At 40.3% G+C, this 23,908-nt stretch overlaps 1 protein-coding gene across 1 annotated transcript in view; it reads left to right on the top strand.

Annotated features, from left to right (window-relative positions):
• Positions 1-22,850, top strand: part of LOC138584805 (transmembrane protein 65-like) — a 45,914-nt gene extending 23,064 nt beyond the window's left edge. Inside the window, exons 5-8 of the mRNA XM_069657118.1 lie at positions 1,133-1,187; positions 8,207-8,249; positions 18,214-18,319; positions 20,100-22,850. Of these exons, the coding sequence (XP_069513219.1) occupies positions 1,133-1,187; positions 8,207-8,249; positions 18,214-18,319; positions 20,100-20,249 (354 nt within the window). The 3' untranslated portion in view covers positions 20,250-22,850. The remainder of the gene's footprint in view (positions 1-1,132; positions 1,188-8,206; positions 8,250-18,213; positions 18,320-20,099) is intronic.
• Positions 22,851-23,908: the final 1,058 nt, after the last annotated feature.

Genomic DNA, 23,908 nt, shown 5'->3' with positions numbered 1-23,908 from the left:
CCCTTGCAGTGGGTGCAGACATTTAGTTTGTATGCCATTTTATTAATCCATCAGTGTATTTCCTGTTTGCTCTCTGTCATTGTTCTGCAGTGGGTCTTTCTTCTCAGTTCTTCCTTTTCCCTTCTTTTTTACATTCCTACACAACTGTAATCATTTGCTTGCCGCAGGCGTGCACTCTCATTGTGAAGAAGTTCAACTAATGAAATCTTAACCCAGTGGAAAGCATGAATATGTTAGCGTAATTCACAGTGTGCTTGCACAGCAGAGTTATTTGAACGCAGAGATGATGAATTCTTATAAGGGCTTTTTTCAGAGGGAGGTGGAATAACAAATACAAGTGATAAAATAACCTAAAGAAAACACAATGAAAAGGCAACAGCTTTCCCCCAAACACATTATACTGTTACAATATAAGAAACAATAAGCAAAATATTATGCAAGATATTTAGATGTTTTTGCCCTTTAAGAAGCACAATCAGCAAAAGCATGAACATTGAAATCAATAAGTAATCACACTTTAAGGCTGGATTCTGTTTCTCTGTGAACAGCTTGTGCATTTGGTGAAATTGTATCTTTTACAGTCAGTGACTGTAACATTCGGACTGCACATGAACAGCTCAAGGGCTTTCATTTTATTCTTTCAGCGCAGAGACAGAGAGTAACTAATGCGCCGTGCCTGAAGTTCTCACGCTGCTTTCCATTTTGTACAGGATAAAAGGTCAGCACTAAAGCCAGGAAACCATCAAGTGAAAGACTGGAAGCTTCTAGAAAATCTTCCAAAGCTTTTAATGTTACAAGTAGACTCTGATTGGAGGCTACCACAGGCCATTTTGACCATGTGTCTTGGTATCTGTCAGAAACCTTACTGTAACAATGCCAATGCAACAAGAGATGTGGTTAGGTTAGAAATAATTTGGCATCATGGATCATACATTTGTAGACCAGAGTTAGCCTGGTATGATGACGAACAAAATTAGCAAAATTAGCCTTCATTCCTCTCTGAGTGTCACTGAGAAAGACCACTGATACATTTCAGACGTCATAACACATACTTTAGCTGACAATGATGTTTGTTCTATAGAATGACGCACTGATTCCTATAATGTGTGTGTTTGTGTGTGTGTGTTTCCAGGGCACACAGATTGAGTTATCTATCGGAGTGATCCTCGGCATTTCAACTATGGCGGGTAAGAGAATCTCTTTAATCTAATGTGCCTTTGCATCTAAGAAGAAATAAGAAACAGTCCATCATTTCTGAGGCACAGATGATGAGGCAGTGTTTTTCTTCTCTTCTTTTATTTTTCTTACTGATGTCTTTTAGCGTTTGAAAACATCCCTGCTCATCAGTTGATTCAATGTCCTTTATACACATGTTGTATTTCATTATGTAAAATGTTGCACAATGTTTGTGATGTCTGCAGGGCAAAAATTTTGTCCAATGCTAACTTTGCTAATTTGGTCAACATGCTAACTTAATATTGAGTTACATATCTGTTCTCACAAATGTTTATATGGTTTTCCTGACTCTTTTTTTCATTCATTTTTTTTTACATAAACTGCTACATCACAAGCCCATTTTACACTGCCAATTCAAGCAGGGATTATTACGCCTTGTCTTTAATGTAAAACACACAGAGGTGGAATGATGGGGCCAAGTCGTTCCGCCTCTGAACCAGCATTTGTGTGAACGCATAGATCCTGATTAGAGTTTGGGCCTTTGCCATCAGTGTGTGTAAGTGTGTGTAAGTGGGTGAATGTGACATGTAATGTAAAAGCAGCTTTGAGTGGCTGGAAGAAAAGAAAAGCGCTATATAAGTACAGTCCATTTACTATTTAACAGAGTTGTGGAACAGCACTGTATGTGGGTATTTGAAGCTTGGGCTGTTTGTTCACACACTTTTTTGCTTCAGCAAAGCCAGAACGCAATGTAAAGATCACACACTGGGGCTTCTTTATGCTGGCGTTGCTTGGTTCAACATAAAATGGCAAAGGCAGTATAACTGCGGAGCTTTGTTACAGCGCTCTGGCAGAATCATAATGTAAAAAGGACCTTTGCTTTAGTTTAGGCACAATATATTGCTCTGGTCCAGACTGCAAGTTTCTCCCTCTATCTAATACAAAGTCTGTATAAAAAGATGGACGATACGATAGCTCCCTAAAAGTGAAGCCAAAACATTTCCATTCCCCCCTGCTGACTTGCTGCAGTATAGGTCATAAAGCCCGCCTCCTCCATGTTAACAGATGGGACATGGGTCAAACTATGAAATGAACATACACGCCAAATACATGTTTCTCAAACATGGTTTCTGTCATTATAGTTAGTTCTTATCATGCTGATTTTTGTCCAAGGGTTAATTTTTCTGACAAGTTTATTTTTAATTAGTTATTTGATGCTGTAAAAATGATGATTGACAGCTCTGTTGACAAATACGGCTCCTGCAGCCAATCTGTTCCTGATTAGCAGAGTAGAGGAGGAACGGCGAGTGGAGACGTAACTAAAACAATCACTACAGTCATTTAAGTTTCCATATCTGTGAACGTCTGCTTCAGACCAACACAAGAAGCTGTTCTGCTGTTAAACACACCGGCTTGCGGGATCCTTGCTGCTTTTTCGGTAAGTTAAGTGTGTGTTTTGGTTAGCGGAAGTGGCTACGGTGGTGTCACCCCCCCGATCTCTACTGCGCAGACTCTGGTTCCATATGACGTCGCCATCGCAAGATGGGCGGCGCCTATCACAGGGGCTATTTTGGCATTACTTTCGTATAATGGGAGCAGATGGAGACGCGTCGTCCATCTATATATACAGTCATTGGTCTGATACCTAAGAAGAGTGATGGTATTGCCAAAGGAGGACTCCTGGTTTAATTCCACCTCATTAAAAATAATTGAAAGAAGCACTTTCAATTTCAGTGTCATCGAGATAAAAACTCATAATGAAGTTTTAATGATAAACTCACAGTCTGATCCCTGCTGTGACACCATTTCTGAAAAACTAACACAGTGATTTACCATTAGGGAGATAGGGAGGGAAAGAGAGCGAGAGTGAGAGAGAGAGAGTGAGAGAGATAGTGATAATTTCATAAATATGATAATACAGATCTCAAGCAGACTAAACGAGCTTAGTGATATCCACTTAGCTCATAGAGGCACATTTGCATGTTGATGTTATCACTTGTTCTTATTGAGTGATCTGATAGAGACACTTATTATGTTACATTACACTGAATGGGATGCAGAAGGAGAGGAGTACACTAATGCAATTTGCTGAAACATAAAGACTGTCCCTATAGACATATATAATGTTGGTAAAAACAATCGTAATGAACATTTTCTAAGTAAATGTCTAAGATACTTTGATGCCGCAACCGAGCAGAGGAGGCGGTGACTTCTTTATTCTACATGAGGAACTGGAGAGATGTAGAACACATGACTAGTTAAGACTTAAACAAGAAGCGAAGGAACAAGAGCGAGAGGAGGTATTCCATTCTTTACTTTGAGGCTCTTAATGTGTCAAACATGCTTTCGACTTGATCCTGCTCTTGTAGATTCTTGCAGATTTACAATTCAAAGCCGTTTTCCCGATGTGAAATTGGTGTCTTTCTTCTGGAACAAATGGATAATTGGGAATTTGATGAAGCCAGAGGAGCTATTTCAGGCCTGCTGGGATTTATAAACACGAGGGTTATCAGGTTGCAATCTCACATTCATTCATTAGACAGACTACAAGTAGTTTGACAGATAGAGCCTGTTATCTCTGAGTGACATAAGGAAGTATAACAATCTGACAGCGAACTTCATCTGCAGAAATCCTTCAATTAGAGATTTGAAACCATAGAGCTACCACAGACCAAGAAATCAGTTTCTGTTCTGTCCTCAAGCACAGCGTCAATCGAGTTTCTATCACTCTGACTGCTTTTTTTCACAGCAGTGGTGCTGGAGGTGTGTAAATCAAGAGTGAGCAGTTATCTAACCAAGTCCGCAGTGATTTAGCACCGGTGTCAAGTCTGTAGTCAAGTCCACCAATCACACATGTTTAGGAGGCAAATGTGGCTCGGCTGGCTCGGTGAAGATTGCGGGAGCATTGTTAGAAAGGGGTATCCTGCTGAGTTAGTCCAATAACAGAATGTAAACCGAGGTAATGATGTGAAATCTCCGATTAGGATTAAATCCATTAGAAATTAATTCTAAAGTGATTAACTCACACAATCACTCTGCTTTGCCAAGTGTTGCCTTCAAGGACTCTTTGCTTTTTCTAGTTTCCCAGAAGTCAGAGCAAATTTTGCTAGATTGTTACAATTTCGTCGCCTTACACCCAGAATGAACACAATGGGGTGGTTTCATTCACTCTCCCTCTAATCTCAGGTTTAAGACCAGTTTCCACACCCATCTTCCATACGTTAAGCCTTCCTATAGCTGTCACACATGAACACACATGTAGGCACATGTACAGTAAATACACACCCAGGTTTGAGTGATAACACCTGTATATGAATAAGCCGTCAGTAAGTAAGTAAGTGCAGTCACGTCTAGATGTACTCCTGTGTGTCATTGTTGCTGTAGAGGGCAGGTATAGAAAGGCTCACACACACCCACCATAATGACCTGTAGCTGCTAAGTGAGCCTTGCAGACAAAAGCAAGAGTCACAGATCAAAAGTTTTCCCATTGTTTTTGTTCCACATGGTTTCATGGCCCATTTATCCCCCGGTAGACGCTCAAATAAAACACATGCAGACACTATCTCTGGTTTGCTGCAGGTCTAGAAAGTTGTATAAAGTTTGCTGTGGAAGACGGAGACATCCATCATAAAGTTACATGTGAGGAAAGGAACAAAAGAACTGGGAAGGTCATTTAAATCTTTTGTGTGTTAGCAAAATGTTCTCTTTTTTTTTTACATAGAATCGAAAATCCTTTTGTTTATGTAATTAGTTAGAATAATAGATGAAGTACAAGGCTACAAGTTTTAAAAGCGTCTGTGTCTTTATAGTAATGTCAGGAACGGCTTCAGAACCACTTGTTTTATGAGAGTGTGATTTTACCTTGCTAACCTGTAGAGGTGGAGGTGGACTAATTCAGCTGCAGAGCGATGAGTTACAGGCAGTCCTCTGACCTTGTCTTGTAATTACATTTGAACCACTTGACCACATAATGGAGCCTGATGGGCTCTCCATTACATCAGCCTCCTCAGGGGCTTGTACAGAGGTTTGATGTATAATGACAGCACATTATCTAATTTCTGCATTATCTTTGTTTTAATAATCCTTCAATTGCAACCTTCTTCTGTTTGTTTCAAACAAGCTTCAATCACTGCCAGGAGACAGAGGCAGAGGACAGATTGTCTACATTGACAAATGTAACAGCAAAGATAAAGGAAAAGTTTAGTTAGTTAATTTTATGAACATGAAACATTACATTACTTAGAGACCAGCTCCAGTCATATTTTAAGACATATAAAATGCTCTGCTTGAAATAATAAATTGTGTCTGATATGTTTTTTTTCCCTGCAAAATACATTTAATCACCTTGTAAAAATCCTCCCAAAGTACATCCTCTTTCTCCCTCATTAAAAAATCCTGACTCTGCATAGTCCCCGCCCACTGTGCACATTTCCAACCGCCCCTTCCGTCGTGAAAACAAAACACGTCTCTGCCGTCGTTTAGTGACAAGTTGTTGAAAGTTAGCTAGCTTGAAATGAAGTAATTAGTAGTAGTTAGTAGTAACGTTTGACGGTTGCAGCTGGCTCGCGCATCGCCGAAGTGGTTGCCATAGGTTGCACATAATGATATGCATAGCATCACCCCGTCCATTAACGGGATTGGCTACTTAGGTTTGTGACGTCTCAAACCTGCCAATTTGAAAACGTGTTGTTCAGCCTGTCTTTGGTACACTGCAGTTTAAAGCAGACAGGCCCAGCCATGGAGATGACTGCTGATGTTGTCCCTGATATGTCTTGTAGCACATGAGAAACACCACATGGAGATGTTTACAAGGTTAAACACTTGACTTTCGCTGGAGGGGGTCTTTAAAGTAGATTTCAAGCCTGTTTTGTCACATTAAAGACATTTAGAATATGTAAGTAAAATGATAAATTGACTAATGTTTGCCTTATATCTCTAAAAGCATAAATATGTCGAAACTTAGAATGAAAAAATGAAGTTTAATGTTCTGCTAACAGATAATTATTTAGTTTAACGCATGTTGCATCTCTGTAAAAGTTGTTTTCTTGCATATAAAATTAATTTCCAATCAAAGAAGATTAATTCCAAGTTTGACCAATTTAATCTGCCAAAAAAAAATTATGACCATCCTGAATCACAGCAGGTCAGGTTTTACAAATGTATCCATCAGAAGAAAGAATCAAATCAAAATGAAATTTACTAAAAAGCTTTGCCTTTAAATATTATAAAACAAACCATCAAACACACAATGGACTTCATCTTTTATATCACGTTGATCATTTTAAACTCATTTATAAGCTGCATTGAGTAAGATCAAGGCGGGTCAAATCCAAAAGTAAACTTTGTTCCATAGGGCGGCCATTTTTTGCATTCTTACTCCGTGAGGTACAGTCAGACTGTGCAAACAATCTTTTCTGTTCAAAACACCAGAACAATCTCCTCATTTAGCTCAAACCGACTTTGTGTGTTTTGGCTCTGACTAACTGGGAGACGAATTAGAAACTAGCACACGTCCCGCCTCTCTCCTTCCACTGTGACGTACCGATAAAGTCATCCAAAGGCCTTCTCACGGAGCAACAAACTAACAGCCTTGATGGGAGCCAAATACAGACAAACCAGCAGCTTATTATCAGTGATGATTAGTGTCAGCAGGCAGGTTGGGGTCACACGCCTGCTGAGATGCTCAGTAAACAACACTTTGCTGGATCTTTGCACACACACTCCTCTAATTAAACTGCAGCACTTTAGTCTTGTCTGAATTCCTCTGGGCTTATTAATGTGGGTGCAGGTCCTGTGGGTGCTCATAGATTAGTCCAGTGTGGGTACATGTGATGTTGTTCTCCACCTTATTCCTACACTAACATGGATTTAGTTGGATATTAGCACCCAAGACTTTCCAGAGTATGATGGAGATTGTGCGTTTGCAGAGATGGCACTGCTGCTTTTTATCCGTTCCCCTGAGGGAGCCTGGGCCTCTGCGGCAGCTGCTGCAATACTCTACACCCTGGGTCAGGGACAACAGAGAGAGGACAAGTAATCTGCAGATATTCTCTTTTTAAGGAGCCACTACTACTGTAATGTACAAGCAGCAAACTTCTCTCCTGCAGCACAGCTTCACAAAGTATCAGAGATATATTCAGGGTTAATGACACAGGTCTGCTCCTTGCTCTGCTGCAATTAATCATCTCGATATGCCCTCATGCTCTTCTCAATGGGCACTGAAATGTTGCTCTACTTCTCTGATGATTAATCCAGTGGAATCAGGGAGGCAGCAACCTGGACTTCCGCTGTGCATCTGCCTCCTTAATTAGACCAGATTGCAACATGGTTGTTGATCATATCCTGTGCAAAAACAAGCAAGAAAGGAAAATAGAGCTCTGTGTTTATTGCATACTTAGAATTATGAGCCTTATGGTAAAATATGTGGCTAAATATTGTGCTTACTGGTCCAAAAATGCTTCTTCTTCTTCTTGGCCACTCAAGTAACATATCGTGCAATAACTTCAAATACCAAAGGGAAGCAGAGGACGGCATGTAAAGAAAATTAAAGTGCATTTCCCTCTCCAGCTCCAGGCAAATAAAGTCGCTGTAGTCCAAGAGGGACACATGAGATTCCCAGAGAAATAAAGGAGCCATCACCGCCAGTGTTTGTGATGTACATGCAATGTACCTACACTACTTCTCAGTCTTTCCTCCTCTTGTGTCACTTCTAATGTAGCACACCAGTTGTTTTTCAGCACCTTCTGTCTTAACATCACGCCTTACATACACTAAATTGATAATGTGGGGAGTGAATTTAGAGATCTGTAAATATGTTGGACATCACACTCTGTGCTGGCAGATGACTCCAGTTACTTGCCTCTGAGTGGTACAAGGGAATCTGTGTCATATTTTGTGTTTCACATGAAAAACCTCAGCGTTTCTGCCCAACCAATCTGTGCCGCATGCCTTTTGGCTGTCCTCGACACACACCGCAATTTCCCAATTTATTTTCTAATCATGTTTCTTCCTCTCCTCTCATTTTCTGCAGCTGCTGCCCTCGGCAACCTGGTGTCTGATCTGGCGGGACTGGGGTAAGAATCTCACACTTAAACACAGAGACACACACACACACACACCATCCTTGTAGCAGTTCATGCAATGCTTATAGAAACTTTGTTAACATCATAATTTATATTCCATTACATTGATTATTACCACAACACAGTGTTTTCTTCCCCCCAAGTATACTCAAGAGTAATGTACAGTCCTTTTTTAATGACTTTTTAAGGTGGGGTACCAACAAGCTCTGCTCCCTTTTAAGACCAAGTCATTAAATTGGTAATAACTGCATTTAGCACCGAGGACAAAAAGCATGAGCAGACACCAAAGGTTTGTGTAGCAGTAAAGAAAAGACTGTGGACGTGCAAAGCATAAAAAGAGAGATAACCATGGATACGAAAAGCCTAATAAATGAAATGCAACAATGTGGTTTACTTAAATCAAGACAGTGCGAACAAGGTGTTTCTAAATAAAGAAAGGAGAATGCAGCCTGACTTAAATCAACCAAAATACAGACCGTTTAAATTCATTGAAAAACTGCCATGAGACATTGTTTAGCAAAGGATTTAATCTCTTACTAAATTATTCAAGGAACATTTGCATTCTGTTTCTCATTTAATTAATAATAATGGGATACCTAGGATTTTGTTGTACTGAGAGTTAGTTGGGAGTATGTGCAGATAGACTGATTGTAAGGCGATCAAGCCGATCACAGCCATTTGATCATCCCACCAGGCTATTGGGCAGGGATTGTGCCAATAGGCTTGTTCGACATGAGTGAGGCCTGCGCAGAATCGATCGCCGCCTAGCCAAGCACATTGCATGACGGTTAGATTGTTGTCCGACTGCGCGAGGCTTCGAAGTCCCGCGGGAGCGAGGCGGCAGTTTTCAGGGCCAGGCGCCGCAGTTGCTCTCAACAGACTGCACAACTCCATGCATGATGGGAAACGACTTGCTCTGGTTGAGTGAAGCGCCTATTGGCTGAAAAAAGCTTTGACACCCCCCACAATGAAGTGATGAGACTCCTGTCTTATTTATCGTTGTTCATTAAACTTCATGAAGTGTCAGACATACACCAAACGGTGTTATCAAAGTACTGTCATTCACAATCTAATGCTTTACTCATTCCTCATGAACGCTCTCTTAATAAACATAAATGCAATGACGTTTATATCGAAATAACTATCAAAAGCCCTGAATAAACTATAATGAGAACTTGCGATATGCGACAAGCTGCGCGACAAGCTATGTGATTAGCTACGCGACAGTCTACAAGACAGGCTATGCGACAGGCTATGCGACTGGCTACGTGACAAGCTACATGAGAAGCTACGCGACAGGCTACGCGACAGGCTACATGATTAGCTATGTGTCAGGTAACACGACAGGATACACAACAAGCTACATGATTAGCTACGCGATAAGCTACCTGACAAGCTACGTGACAAGATTCGCTACAGGCTACGCGATAAGCTATGTGGCAACCTACGTGATAAGCTACGTGACAGGCTAAGTGATGAGCTACATGATAAGCTATGTTTCAGGTTACACGACAGGATACACAACAAGCTACATGATTAGCTACGCGATAAGCTACCTGACAAGCTACGTGACAAGATTCGCTACAGGCTACGCGATAAGCTATGTGACAACCTACGTGATGAGCTACGTTACAAGCTACGTGATAAACTATGTGACAAGCTACGTCACAAGGTATGTGATAAGCTATCTGAGGTCTGCCGCAGTAACTTTATTTTGCCAGTTATTACCAAATAACCCATATAAAAATGTTATAGCTACATGGTTGACTTTGCAAGTCTCCATAGTTTTGTTAAAAATAATGTCACACCTCTGTGGCTTGCCAACAGTCAGTCTCAATACCTGGCTTAGTTTTAATAGAATGTGAAGATTGATTTATTGATTGCAGAGGTCACAATACATTTGTATGACATGCTAGCTTACATGGAAAGTGGATAAATGGGTTCAGGCTATCCTTCTGAATTGGTGAGCTTTGACCGAAAAAGACCTTTTATAACTGTGCCCAGTGTGTTGATAGTATTTGGGCTTGAGCCTCAAACGTTTTGAATGAAGCCCCGGAACGACGCCAAACATAAATCTAACTTTCTTACTTCAGGATACTGATTCTTCACTTCAGAGAAAGGCTTGCTACGACATACAGTGATTAAATTCATCTGTGTTTCATAGCAATCCTTTTGAATTTGAGGTTTGGTATTTTGACAAAATAGTCTATTTTTATTGTTGTTATTATTATCACACAAGTAATACAGAAATCAGTCTTTTGCATAATCGATAAATTAGTGTTAGATTAATCGACTAATGGAAAAAATAATGATTAGGTGCAGCCCTCGCTAGGTCTGATCCTTACTGCCCACCCAGCTGTGTGCAGCATGTGACCAGGCTTAATCAATGAAAACATAATGATCCATGTGGAAGCTGATTTTTTATTCTGCATGAAAAAACATCAATGTTTCCTGGTTGGTTTCAAACGATTTTAGTCACCTGTTATCCGGTTCAATCAGCTGATTCATGACTGTTATTCACTCCAGAGCCTCCTGGTGGCTGCAGGGACCAGAATCAGCCTTATAACTTGCTTCATTAAACTTAAAGTAATAAATGAGGCCTTCACTCATGGTGCCTCCAGCAGCCTGTTGGTTATATTTTAATGATTATTAGTGATATAAAAGATTATTACTCTTTTTCATTTAAATACAGATAGTCAGCAAAACAGACGAGGTAATAAATAGACAGAGGGGTAGAAACTACAGACACTGTGTTGGTGCCATTGTGCCCTGTTACTGTGATGGATTAGCTGGGTTGTTCTGGCTCTCAGCGGACACACACACAGTTTTGCTTCTCTGCGTGTGCGCCTGTGTTTGCCACTCAATCATAATTGGATAGTGGGCCCTTGTGGCCAGTTTGTCAAGGTGAGAGTCTGATTAGACCAGACAGGAGAGGGTGGGTTTTTTATTTAGATGGATTCACACCTGTGAGTGTGAAGGCTGTTTTTCTGTAAGAGAGTCTCAATGGAGCTCCAGCAGGTGCTGCTCAGTGCAACAATTACATTCTTATGTTTATTTCAATGTGGAGAGGCTTCAATGCAAACATGTATAAGACATTTTCTTTAGATTATTCTGGGAGTCGGCGGCACTTTAGAGGCAGTTAAGAGCTGAGGAGGCGGCTGAGTAGACGGTCTGCTGCGATGGTTGGTAAACTTTAACTTTAGCTTGTGTTTGTCGTCTAGGCTCCGACCTCATCACTCCTTGCAGATTTGTTTAACATGCAGAAAATGAGGAGTGATGAGATAATATCTTAAACCCCCTATTCGGAGCCTGCAGGTGGATGCTGGGTTGGTGGTGGGGCTGTAATTAAGAGCGCAGTACTGGTGCAGGGCAGCGATGGCAATGACAGAGCAGAGGGAGAGACCGGAAATCTTGCAGCTTTAATAGACCGCCAACTGGGAGGAAGTGTTTGTCAGGTGATGTGGAAGTGACGCATATCATTATTATTAAATCAGTGCAGCTCGAGTTGTCTGCCTGAACTAGCTCGCAGGTGTCGCCCCATTTCTGATGAAGTGAAATCTGTAAACTATTGGCAAATGTGCCAAAAAAAAAAATGGAATGGGGCCTTAACCAACTCGTACAAAACTCATAAAAAGTACATGAATTATGAGTCTGTCCTTGTGCCCATTCATTTGCATATTTCGTAGGTTGTTTCCTGTGTTAGGGTGAATTGAATTCCTAATCCTACCATACCGATAGGGGGGCGGTTGTGGCTCAGTGGTAGAGTCGGTCATCTCCCAATCAGAAGGTTGGGGGTTCGACTGCTACAGTCACATGTCGAAGTGTCCTTGGGCAAGACACTGAACCTCTAATTGCCCCCCTGAAGGGGAATAGCCTTCACTTAGGCCTTCGCCATCAGTGTGTGAATGGGTGAATGTGACATGTAGAGTAAAAGCGCTTTGAGTGCTTTATAAGTACAGTCCATTTACCATTTACTTTTGACGACGTTCTGTGTACTGATGTTCAGCTTAAATTGTTCCGTCCTGCCTTAATGAGCCAAATCAAAGCTCAAGAGCGATTAAAATGCTGCTCACTGTGAACCTTTTAACTCACATCGCCTGGAAGGTCACATATATATTGTTTATTTGTCTGTTAAATAAGCTCTATATTGGTTTGAGTTTGAGCAGCTGTTATACACAGAAACCTTTTTGCACATATTCCAATGCTGCACACTTTGTAGAGTGAATAAATGATGCACTTAACATTAATATCTGCTGCACTTTTCAAACTAAAATGAATAAATTATCTTGTTTAGTTGATATAAGAGTCACTGTAACTTTTTCAAAACTCTTCATTTCACAAGGTGGCCTTGACTGTAACACCTTTTTTAAAGACTCGCATGAAAATCGCCCACACTTTTATTCTTATTTAAAGATGTAGACAAAGACGTTTTTGCAGACACTCTTAAGGATAATAAGTTGAACATATTCTATAAACCTTTAGCCAGCGCTATCATAACATAAACATGTTCAGAAAGTATATCTTTGCTGCAAAACATGAAGTATTTGTAAAGAGTTAAAGAAATTTTCATGCAATGTCTGCCTCTGTAGGCGGAGACAAATTAGCCCGCCTTTACTGTCCACAAGGACTCTCAGTGAAATTCAGAGGCAGCAGCTTCTCTGAGGAAGTGTTATTTCCTCGGTCATGTAATCGAACAGCACAAATGGATGTAGCTGTCACTGCAGCATGCTCCTCCAGAGTCTCTTCGGTCAATATTGTAGTGATTATGTGGAGTGATTGTTTACAAATCCTCCCACTCCACGGCTGTTTTCCTCGACCCAGAGACATTGACTGGTGTGTGTTTGACTCAGACGTGTGTTTCACGTGTAAGGGTTCATGCCTGGGTGAATATAGTAAGATTTTCCTCTGTGTATGTGAGTGTTTGAGGAAACCAGTTTATCCTCCATGAAGTTTATAATTTAGATCATGAGTCATTCTGACCGTTCAGCCTGCTGGTGCTGAAGCTACTGCACTTAGTCTGAGCTTTGTGTTCTTATAGACATAATGCATCAGAGGCTTTCTGGGGCAGACAAAACGCACAGTGAAGTATTATTTTATTCAGCCAAGTTAGAAAAACAGGGCAAAAACTTTCGAATCGAATAAGTTAGCTCAAAGGAATAAAAATGGGCTCCCAGATTTCATTATAGACTCTTCTTTGTACTGTATGTTATCTCACCCTGTGATGTTATGTCTGTTTTTTTCCTTATAAGTTTCAGGATTAACAATAGTGTGTGTCCTCATTGATCTCCTCAGGGAACATCTAGTTTAGCTTGTCTTCCTCTAAGGAGGTTTAAATTGTCAGTATCTGTTACAGACCAGAGGGGAGTCGCTGTTTTGCTCAAGGATACCTCAGCAGGGCGGATACTTAAATTGTGGCATAATCCTTGTTTATCCTGCCACAGGATGATAATATAACAACACTCTATCCACCCATTTTAAAACACCGTATTTACCATGAACTGCTGCTCATACAACATTTTGGTTTGTTATAGATCCTAGATATCACCACTTATGTTAGAGCAAACAAACATCCATCCATCCATTATCTATACCGCTTATCCTGTTCAGGGTCGCGGTGGGCTGGAGGCTATCCCAGCTGCCATTGAGCGAGAGGCGGGGTTACACCTAGACTGATCGCCAATCAATCACAGTGCTGACACACAGAGACAGTCAACGACTCTCACATTCACACCTACGGGCAATTTAAAGTCACCATTCGAAGCCTTGGGCAAGGCATCTTGCACAGTTCTTGCACATGTCACTCCACTGCTCATATCCCTCCACTGGCTCCCAGTTGCCGCTCGCATCTCCCTCCCACCCACTACGCTCTGCCAATGAAAGGCGCCTGGTACTCCCATCACAACAGGGCCCTTAGTCTCTAACTAGACTCTTCTCCTCTGTCGCCCCCCCGGTGGTGGAACAAGCCACCAAACTCCATTTGGTCCGCAGAGTCCCTTACACCTTTAAGAAGAAGCTAAAGACCCAGCTCTTCATGAACACCTCTGACCTTAATGATATTGAAGCTATTGATGATGATGACATTGAGGATGTTGTTAATGTTGATTAGGATATTAATGATGAATGTTGGAATCTTTCATGTCTGCCATGATTCCTCTGTTCTGGGAGGAGCAACATGCACACCTGTGCTGGCTGGACTCAATTATACACAGCTGAAGTTCATCTCCTCACAATCAGGACTCTTATAAATGGAGAGAAGAGCCCATTGTTCAGTTTTGCTCTTCAACCAACCAGACATGTGTTCTCCTTTGCCTGTCAAGTGTGTCAAAAACTTCACCACTTGACAAGTTAAGGTGCAACTGTGAATAAAGTCCTTTTCTGTCATGGAATCTCACGTCTCACTGCCTCTAATTTGGATACCTCATGTCAATTATTGAATGCTCATAAGCTCCAGCCCTCCTCAATTAGGTTACACCTAAAACAATGATGATGATGACTATACTGACCTTGTTGATGTTGATGATGATGATGATGGCACCTGTGTCCAAAGCTGTTTGCTGGCACTTACTGACTTCGCTCCCTCCTGTCTTGATCGTTGCTTGTGTTGTATTAACTCTCAGATGTACGTCGCTTTGGACAAAAGTGTCTGCTAAATGAAGTTGTAACATTGTAAACTGACTGGTGGACGGAGCTAGATATATAAGCCTCTGTAGGTCATTCATATGTTAATAGATGTTGTAAGCAAGTGAGAGTCGTTAACTTGGGCTGTTGACCTAATATCCCTGAGAGTCGTTGGTTTCACGTGGTTCAAAGTGACGGTGTGGTTTCAGCTGTTTTGGCAGGGAATTCAACTCTAGAGGAACCAATTTATCTAACAACGGATGTGGACTGTGGCAGGACGCCAGAGTACCCAGAGGAAACCAATGCATGCATTCGAACCAGCGCTAACCACTTCCTTGACGATTGCTAGCCCGAAGACGTCTAGCCGACTACTGAACTTCATCACAACAAACTGTTATTGCCAACATTTAGAAAATTGCTTAGATATTGCTCGCAGATTGAGTTGTTTTTCCATGAAGAAAACGTACAGACTTTATACATGACTGCACACGGTTTAACTTTCTGCAAATGTGCATTTCTTGATGGTAAAAATTGTGTTTTTCTTGCCTCTGGTGCTGCCAGGTTGAGTTTCAGCTTCTGTATTGAGGCTTTGCAATGCCTCTCACTGCTTTCAGTAAATTTCATCATTTTGGTGTTTTGAGAATTGCAGATATTTCATGTTTTGATGCTGAAGACCTTTTTGAATCTGCTGTTGCAAGTATGTGAAATATTAGGACTGGATTTTACCTAGAGGCAGAAGTGTCAGTGTGCTGCTGTATGTAGCAGGAAAGTCAGATTTGTTCAAATGTAGCATGTTGAGTTACATCATGTTGTCTCGTTTATCTCAACTTGAATTTATTTTATGAGCAGAAACAGAGTTTTTCGACCATGCATGTAGGGACTCAATTCTGCCCCCTGTTGCCTCATCGTTTTCATCTGCCATGGTGCAATCATACTTTAGTTTTGCTGGATTCCCATCACCTGAAATCTCTCCTAGAAAGTTTCTATTTTGAGAAAGTTTGTACTATTTCTGTTTTACTATGATGAAACACCCACATACACACACACACACCGGCTTCCTCTGCTTCTCTCCTTATCTTCTTCCTAAATACGCTCCTTGCTGCTTATCTCTCCCCTGGCCCGACAGCTCCAGCTGCTGCTTATTTGTGTGTGCAGTGAACTGAGGATCCATTAGTGCCACTGACTGAACCAGACCTAAAAAAAAAATATTCACCTGAATTTATTTTCTCACACTAAAACTATTTGACTGGTTTACTCTGAATTGTTGCTCACGTGACAGTCGGGCACAGTAGCTCTGTTTCAGTCATTAACTAGGTCATTACGCTGTTGATGCGTTTGGAATTGCAATTAATTTAGTGTTTGTACTAACAATGCTGGATTACTAGAGCCCTAGAGTTTTTGCATTGAAGATACATTTCTAGCAATAAACATAATGAAAGCACCATTTGCCATGTCTTGTTATAGATGGTGCCTGTGTTTAAATCAAGTTTTAATACCCTTTAATATGAGTGGATGCTAGGGTTACATTATGCATATCCTTAAACAATGTTGTGAGTAATTGTGTGAGTAATTATTGCAACATTCACCACACTTGCAGAGGGGTTGTAGCTATGGTAGAGATTCTGGTTGTTTCCTGGGGCTCTGGTGGGTTAAAAAATGGGTTACTGGAGTCTGTGGGTGGGTGGGATCTTTAGCTGGTTATGAAACAGACGGAAATTCATACTGATGCCTCTGTATGACCGACAGAAGCAAACCAGACCATCAGCGACAAGATTTATTATTTCTATATAGTTATTTTTTTAACGCCTGTAACTGTACATTTGACAGTTTAAAGACAGCAGGAGGATCTTTGTCATTACTGAGCACTAAATCAAAGAGATGACACATACCGCTTTGTCCACAGGGGTCGCCAAGGTTGACACAAAAAGTCCCTCGCAGTAGCTTTTAAGGATAATATAATGTTCTATAGTACATGTGCTCATCCTCTGTTTGCTTCCTATAAAGTCCTTGTTCCAAAGATATAAGTTTTATTCTTTGATAGTATTGAACAAAATATTTGACTACAGTTAACAATAAAACTACTATTTTTTTCATTTTTTCCCCCTTATACTCCAAATTGTTATTAATGTTAATTAATAGTATTGACCTAATTATAACCCTCTCTAAACTTTTTTGTAGTTCTTTTTTGCATCTGGACATTGATAAACAGTTATTGATCTCTGGTCAGTAGTCGATTCACTCATTAACCTGTTCCTCATATTATCAAGCGGATGTCTAAATACTCCATAGATTCAGGTAGTAAGAATTTTCCCCCAAAAAACTATTCAGAAACAATAAAAAACGACTAATATATAACCTGTACAAGGGATAGAAGCACACTTGAGACTATGTGACTGTTGTTCAGTTACAAAGGACTCATCATTTATACAAATACACTAGTTATTAGCAACATCAGACAAAACTTACAACTTTAAGACTCAACATGAAATAAGTTTTGTATTACTGATGCTATTTCTAATGCTACATTTCTGTTATGAGGTGAATACAACTCTTTATCTGCTGTAATGTGTCTTTGCTCTGCCGTCACCACAAAGAGTCCTGTAGATGATTCCACACACACTGCAGGCTCTCTGTCTCTCTCCGATATTTGACATCCTGCTGCTTTATGACAGATGGCACCAACACGGAGGAGACTGAAACATTCATCTGAGGATTTGTTTTGTTTGTGTTATCAGTTACTTTGATCATTTACATGGCTGCGCTGAGTATTACACCGGTGGCTTGTTTAATGGATCATGACAATGATGCTGGGAAAAAAGGCTATGATGAGAAAATGGAACAAAACAAACATGAATCCGTTTTTCTAAATTGAATCTAAGTTCAAATTACAGCCGGAAGCCTGAGCAAACAACTTTATCATGCCTGTGAGTGTGTGTAACACATTTATTTGGGTTATATGTTGACAGGATGTTGATAACATTTCCTTTAACTTTCTTTAAATTACATAAAATCAGAAGCTTAAAACCAGGGATGTGTGTACGTACAGTTTTTATATTTTACAAGCTGCTCCTACTTTAGCAAGTTCACTCTCACAATGAGACTTTTCTGTCTCTAACTCATTTAAATGTATCTCTAACTGACCTTTATGGCCACCGTGTGTCTCCACTTTCTTCAGCTGGATTGTCTTTTTATGAAAGGTCAAAATATTTCTTCATGATGTTTCAAATGTTTCTTCAAGCATCTTAATAACTCTCTGATTAGAAGTTATTCATTGTTGCAACTTTCTTTTACAATACTTGTGGATCTTCATTTGTACTTGTGGTCTTCTTCTCATTAGGTTGGCAGGTTACGTGGAGGCTTTGGCGTCTCGGCTGGGAATGCAGACTCCAGACTTCAGCCCAAAACAGGCGGACATGTGGCAGACCAGAGTCAGCTCTCACTCGGTGCGTATCAACACATAATACGCACTAAAACCTGCAAACCTTAACTAAACCTTAAATCTAATCGTCTCTGTCACTCTTCCAGTAAACCAGAACCTTAATGCATGTCTTACTTATAACCTGTGTGTGTGTGTGAAAGACATAAAAAAAAACTGTCAGACTAATAAAAACTCAACATAAATACAGGCAGAGTAGATATTGATAAACCTGCATTACAAGGATTTAATTTGTTGCGTAATGCATTATAAACATGAGACCAGGTTGACAGAAGCACTGGTCCCTGTGATGTGCCCCTTCGATCATACTGTCATTGTGCAGGACAATTAGACCTGAATGATTTTTAATATGCCGTGACCGCTCAAGTGTGAAATGTAATTAGCTTTAATCAGGTTGAGAGATTAGTCCAGCACTGAAAGGCTCTTACCTGAGAGTGAAGGGTCAGGCCAAGTGTTCTGGCACGTCGAGGAAAACCTGTTTTACTGTCTGTTCAATCTTCCAGTAAGCAGGTGAGCTTACTCAATGAAAAGACTTTTGACTTAATTTGAGTCATTGAAGTTAATTTACTCAAAAATGGTCTTAATACTAATGCAAAACCCATGACTGTATATAAATATGGACGACGCGTCTCTACCTCCTCTCATTGTACAACAAGACTAGGTCAAAACTTAATATGTGGCTGACAATGTGCGCTTTTGTGGACTGTCCTTATGAGGCTGATGACAAGCGTTTGAAAGCAGGTGCGCACTACGGACATAGGTGAGGACAACAGACAAGCAGCGGAGGAGCAGCCCCGCCTACTCCCCGAACAAAGTATCCAGAGCCGTATAGACAGAGAGTCGTGTCAGTGGAGGTCCAATATGCTCGATGATCCGCCATTGTCGCAACTGTGACATCGGCTGTGACAGTACCATCACTCACTCAGTACTCAATCAGTCAGTCAGTCACATACAGACCTATGTGTAGGGCTGACCCTTGCTGTCAGCCAAAAATGAAGCCAAAATAACCTACGCAGCAGGCGCACATTTGGAGATAGAGACTGTGCAGTAGAGATCAGCTGGTGGAGCTGCAGCATTGATGTCCCGTCCCTTCTGCTAACCAAAACACACATTTAACGTACCGCCCAAACGGCAAAGGTCCCTCATGTTGACGCATTCACCTGCAGAACAGCTTCTTGTGTTGGTCTGAAGCAGACGTTCACAGATATGGAAACTTCAGTGACTGTAGTGATTGTTTCAGTTACGTCTCCTCTCGCCGTTCCTCCTCTACTCTGCTAATCTGGAACAGATCGTCTGCAGGAGCCGTATTTGTCAACAGAGCTGTCAATCATTCTTTTTACAGCATCAAATAACTAATTAAAACTAAACTTGTCAGAAAAATGAACACTTGGATGTAAATCAGCATGATAATAACTTACTGTAATGACAGAAACCATGTTTGAGAAACATTTATTTGACGTGTATTTTGATTTTATAGTTTGAATCATGTCCCATCTGTTAACATGGAGGAGGCGGGCTTTATGACCTATACTGCAGCCAGTCAGCGGGGGGCGCTCGAAATGTTTTGGCTTCACTTTTAGAGAGCTGTCATGTCGTCCATCTTTTTATACAGTCTATTTGCAAAACCCACAAATGTCTAACATATTGCCCAAACAAAAACAGCAGTTTAATTAAAAAGTCAGTCGTCAAGTCAAATGTAAGAAGCTTACTTGCTGTAAATAAGCAAAGCTGATTATTTAAAACCATTTCATGTTGTTGTTTTCTTACTTCCCTTTCCCTCTGTGCAGGGTAAAGCCCTCGGCGTTGGCATCGGCTGCATCCTCGGCATGTTTCCTCTCCTGTTCTTCAAGGACGACGACGAGAAGAAAGAGGGGAAGAAGGAGGCGAAGGAGAAAACACAACCTCCACCTGCTCCGACAGAGAGCAGCAAAAACTGAAACCTCACCCGAGACACATACTACATGGAGTCCATTAGAATACTTTAAACTGGGACTGATTGTGTCGGGTGGACAGGAGTTTATGGAAATATCACTGAACTCTCAAAGGTATTCTGAGGATGATTTTAGATATTATGTGATTGTAGACTTTGAACTTAAGCACAGAGACCCGAACAAGAGACGGCTGATTCACTGGACTGCTGCTACCCCCAACTATTGCACCGTAACCTCACATTGTTCCGACTGACCGACGCGGGCTGAAGCTAATTTATCTGAAACACACTGCAGTGGCCTCTTTCGCTCCTCTGCTACGAGTCTGTTAAATATATATGTGTGTATATATAGCAAGTAATAAAAAGATGGTTTGAGGGCTCTTGAAAATATAAAGCAAAAATTAGCTGCTGTTCCAAGAAAAAAACACACTTAAAGAGCTCATTCAGAACAAAATCTGCAAACAAACGTACGTGGCATTTTTAAGGTTTCTTGTCATCACATTGTCAGATGTTATTACAGCTAAAAGAGGAAGATGTCATTGGCTTGCTTCATCAGTATTGAAAACTCTGCTATCAGTTTTAAAGGGGCAAAGAAAGTGTCACATTTGCATAGAAAGATCCAAGCTTTCACATCAAGTACATTATTCTTTAGTTTAACAAGCATGTCTGCCTTTTGATGATGTCAAAGTCTTAAATAGTCCTGCCAGTCTGCCTACTTTACACAAGCAGTTAGCACCCTTAGTGAGAATGCAGGCACTTACAGTAAATATGTTACACCTACTACCTGCTTCTTTAGATTTTTAGGTTGTTTTATTTTGATTATGAACTAAATATGAAATGCTCGTATACTTGATGTCTCCCAAGTATACTGTATGTAGCCAGCTAGGTGCACTTAAACAAGGTCTAGCCTTTTAAAGAACACTTAGTTACTTTTGAGCAGGAGTTGAGCGAGAAGGAGAGAAGAGAAAGGAAGTGAAAGGAAAGCGATGAAAGTAGGGAGAAAGAGTGAGACTAGCTATTGCACCAAGATAAGAAATGCCAAGCAGAACCACCAGAGACCTCTTGCCACATTTGCCCTGACTTTCCAGCTCCAGTTCCACATGATTAATCTCCTCCTGTCCTGCATCAACCCAGCTGCAGCTGAACTACAACACACTGACCAGTAGGCTCGCCCAGTTTGGAGCCTGGATGGATTAATTTGACTTGACACAAGATGAGATCATCCTTACTCTGTTTCCATTGTGTGGAAAAGCTGTTACAGCCACATCTATACATACATTTATGACATTGTCTCTGCTCTACTGCCCTCCGCTGGCCGACAGTCAGAGAAATATGTCTTAGCATCTCATAATGTAACAGAGCTTTGGTTATGCAGTGATGCAGAATCATAACCGATTTTCTTTTCCCTGTTTGGTATTCAACCCCCTCAGTGTCTGGCTGCTCAGCTCCTCTAAATCACTCTTTGATTATTGTTCTTTATTGTTGTTCTTTTGAGATGCACACAAGGTAAACAGCAGCATCTGCCAGCTGTGAAATAAAGACACAGGCGGGATATATTTGGGATCTTGCAAGTCTTAATTCACCCGTCACTGATTTCCTCATTCATCTTTTAAATAGTTCTGTTTGTTTCCCTCTCCGCACAGTTTGCTCATCTCATCATCCGAACTGAAGACTGTTTATGAATCTGTGTCGAAGTTGAAATGAAAGGAAGCAGTCATGTGTCGCTGAATGGAATTTTCCTGGCAGAAAATGTGTTTATTTTTGTTATAATATTCAGACTTGTATTCATGTTTGTTCTCACTGCAGAGTCTGTTTCTTAAAGTGTTCAGACTGGAAATAATTTGTCAGCACAAAAATACTTTTGTAATGACTTTGCAGCCGATCATTGTATGTCACACACCAAAACTACACATAAAAAGCAAGCTCTGAAAACTTGAAGTTATAGAAAGTCTTACCCTGTATAAGATTGTTATAAAGTGGCTAACAGAGATCTTACACAGCGATAGAAATGAAGAAAATGTACAAAGAGTTGAATATTTATGTAGATAGCATTTTTGACCTGCTTGATTTCCACCCTGCATGCACAGCTAATAAAAAAACCTGTTATTGTACACGTTTACTTTGTAAGGAGAATAAAAGAAACCTGAGTATGTTCTAAAACGATGCATTGCAGGATGATATGAATCTCTGCAGGTGAAAACACACGAGTTAAAATGTAAAAGATTATTGGAATAAAATATATTTTATGGCCGTCAAAACATAAAGCACAAAGGATCCCATGTGTTTGCCTTTTTAGACAGCTGATGATTAACATTAGTAGTTCCAAATAGGATTATTGTGTTGTCATGTAGCCTTGCAGACGCTTTACAGGCTGTAACAGAGCCCTCTGCTGGGATGTGGATGCTGCAAGGAGCACAATGTTAGGAGAAAACTCAGAGAAAATACTGTAATTTGGGTTTAGTGTCTTTCACTTAGTTGTTCTGCATCACTAAACTTAATCATGTTTTTGGGAGAAAATCTGAAAAGATCTATATTTCACAAAATCACATGTGATCTTGAATCAATGTAATTTTCCTCTGAGGTGGAATATTAAATCAAAGATGACCAAGAAAGCACATTTAGTTGTTCCTTGTGTTTTTCCTGGTGTGTGAAAACAGCATGATAAAGGTCTTATTTAAGGACTTTATTTGTTTAAATGTGCTGCTATAATGCTGTAAACCTAATACCTGCATTAACTTTGTTGATACAAATTAAGTTGAAGAAATTATTATTGCTTTCAGTGTTTTTGTGGGCCTGTTTTAGTTTAAGAGATCTGGACAGGCACGAGTCATTAGGCAGCACCTTTCCAGTGTAGAGTATGAGTATTATGATGGACTTAAATATCTAGTTTATGGAACATCTTCCTGTATTTGTAGAACATGTTGTCCATCTTAATTTGTCTTACAATCAAATACAGTTTCCTCTCAAAACTAAAAAAACCTTAATTCTGGATATACTTTTTAAAATCGTAGCCATGCTAGAATCCTCGTTGGTCTGTCGTTGTCTTTATCGACCACTTAGGTTCAGACTGGAATATCTCAGCTATTAGATTGTGATTACATTTACGGCCCCTGGAGGATGAACTCCACTGACCTTCATAATTTTATTTCGCCCCTTTCCTCTTGTGTTGAAGCTGCAGTCAGATTAACCCTTTCTGCATTTATGGAGCAATGAAGAGAAGTTAATACATCAAACGAATGAAAACTACAAAATCAGATTCTGTTTAAAACTTGGGAGCAAATCATGTTAAAAAAAAACCATACAATTTGCAAACATGAATTTAAAACCTGAATGCTTCCTGTGTTCTTGTGTCTTTGCAGCACTATCATCTGTGCGAGACAGTGTGGGTGACTTTATTCTGTTAAATAAATACAGAGAACAAAATAGTGAATAGTGTTCCTGTGATGATTTTGATTTTACCTGCTTTGATTAAACCTTTATCACCTGGCTGCAAACATCTGGACTACCGTGGACATTCTGCATGATCACATTAAAAGAGTTATGCTTCAGGCAAATTAAATGTATATTTTTTTGTGTTTATATGTTTACATGTACGTTAGACCCAAAAACACAGAGAGGGTCTTTAAGATAAACTACATGATTGAAGAACACATTATTATACTGGCG

This window comes from Semicossyphus pulcher, unplaced genomic scaffold (genome assembly GCF_022749685.1).
Source record: "Semicossyphus pulcher isolate SPU_LCO1_2020_fin unplaced genomic scaffold, fSemPul1.0.p SCAF_9, whole genome shotgun sequence".
NCBI classification, from domain to species: domain Eukaryota; kingdom Metazoa; phylum Chordata; class Actinopteri; order Labriformes; family Labridae; genus Semicossyphus; species Semicossyphus pulcher.
This window is presented reverse-complemented; position numbering and strand designations above follow the sequence as displayed.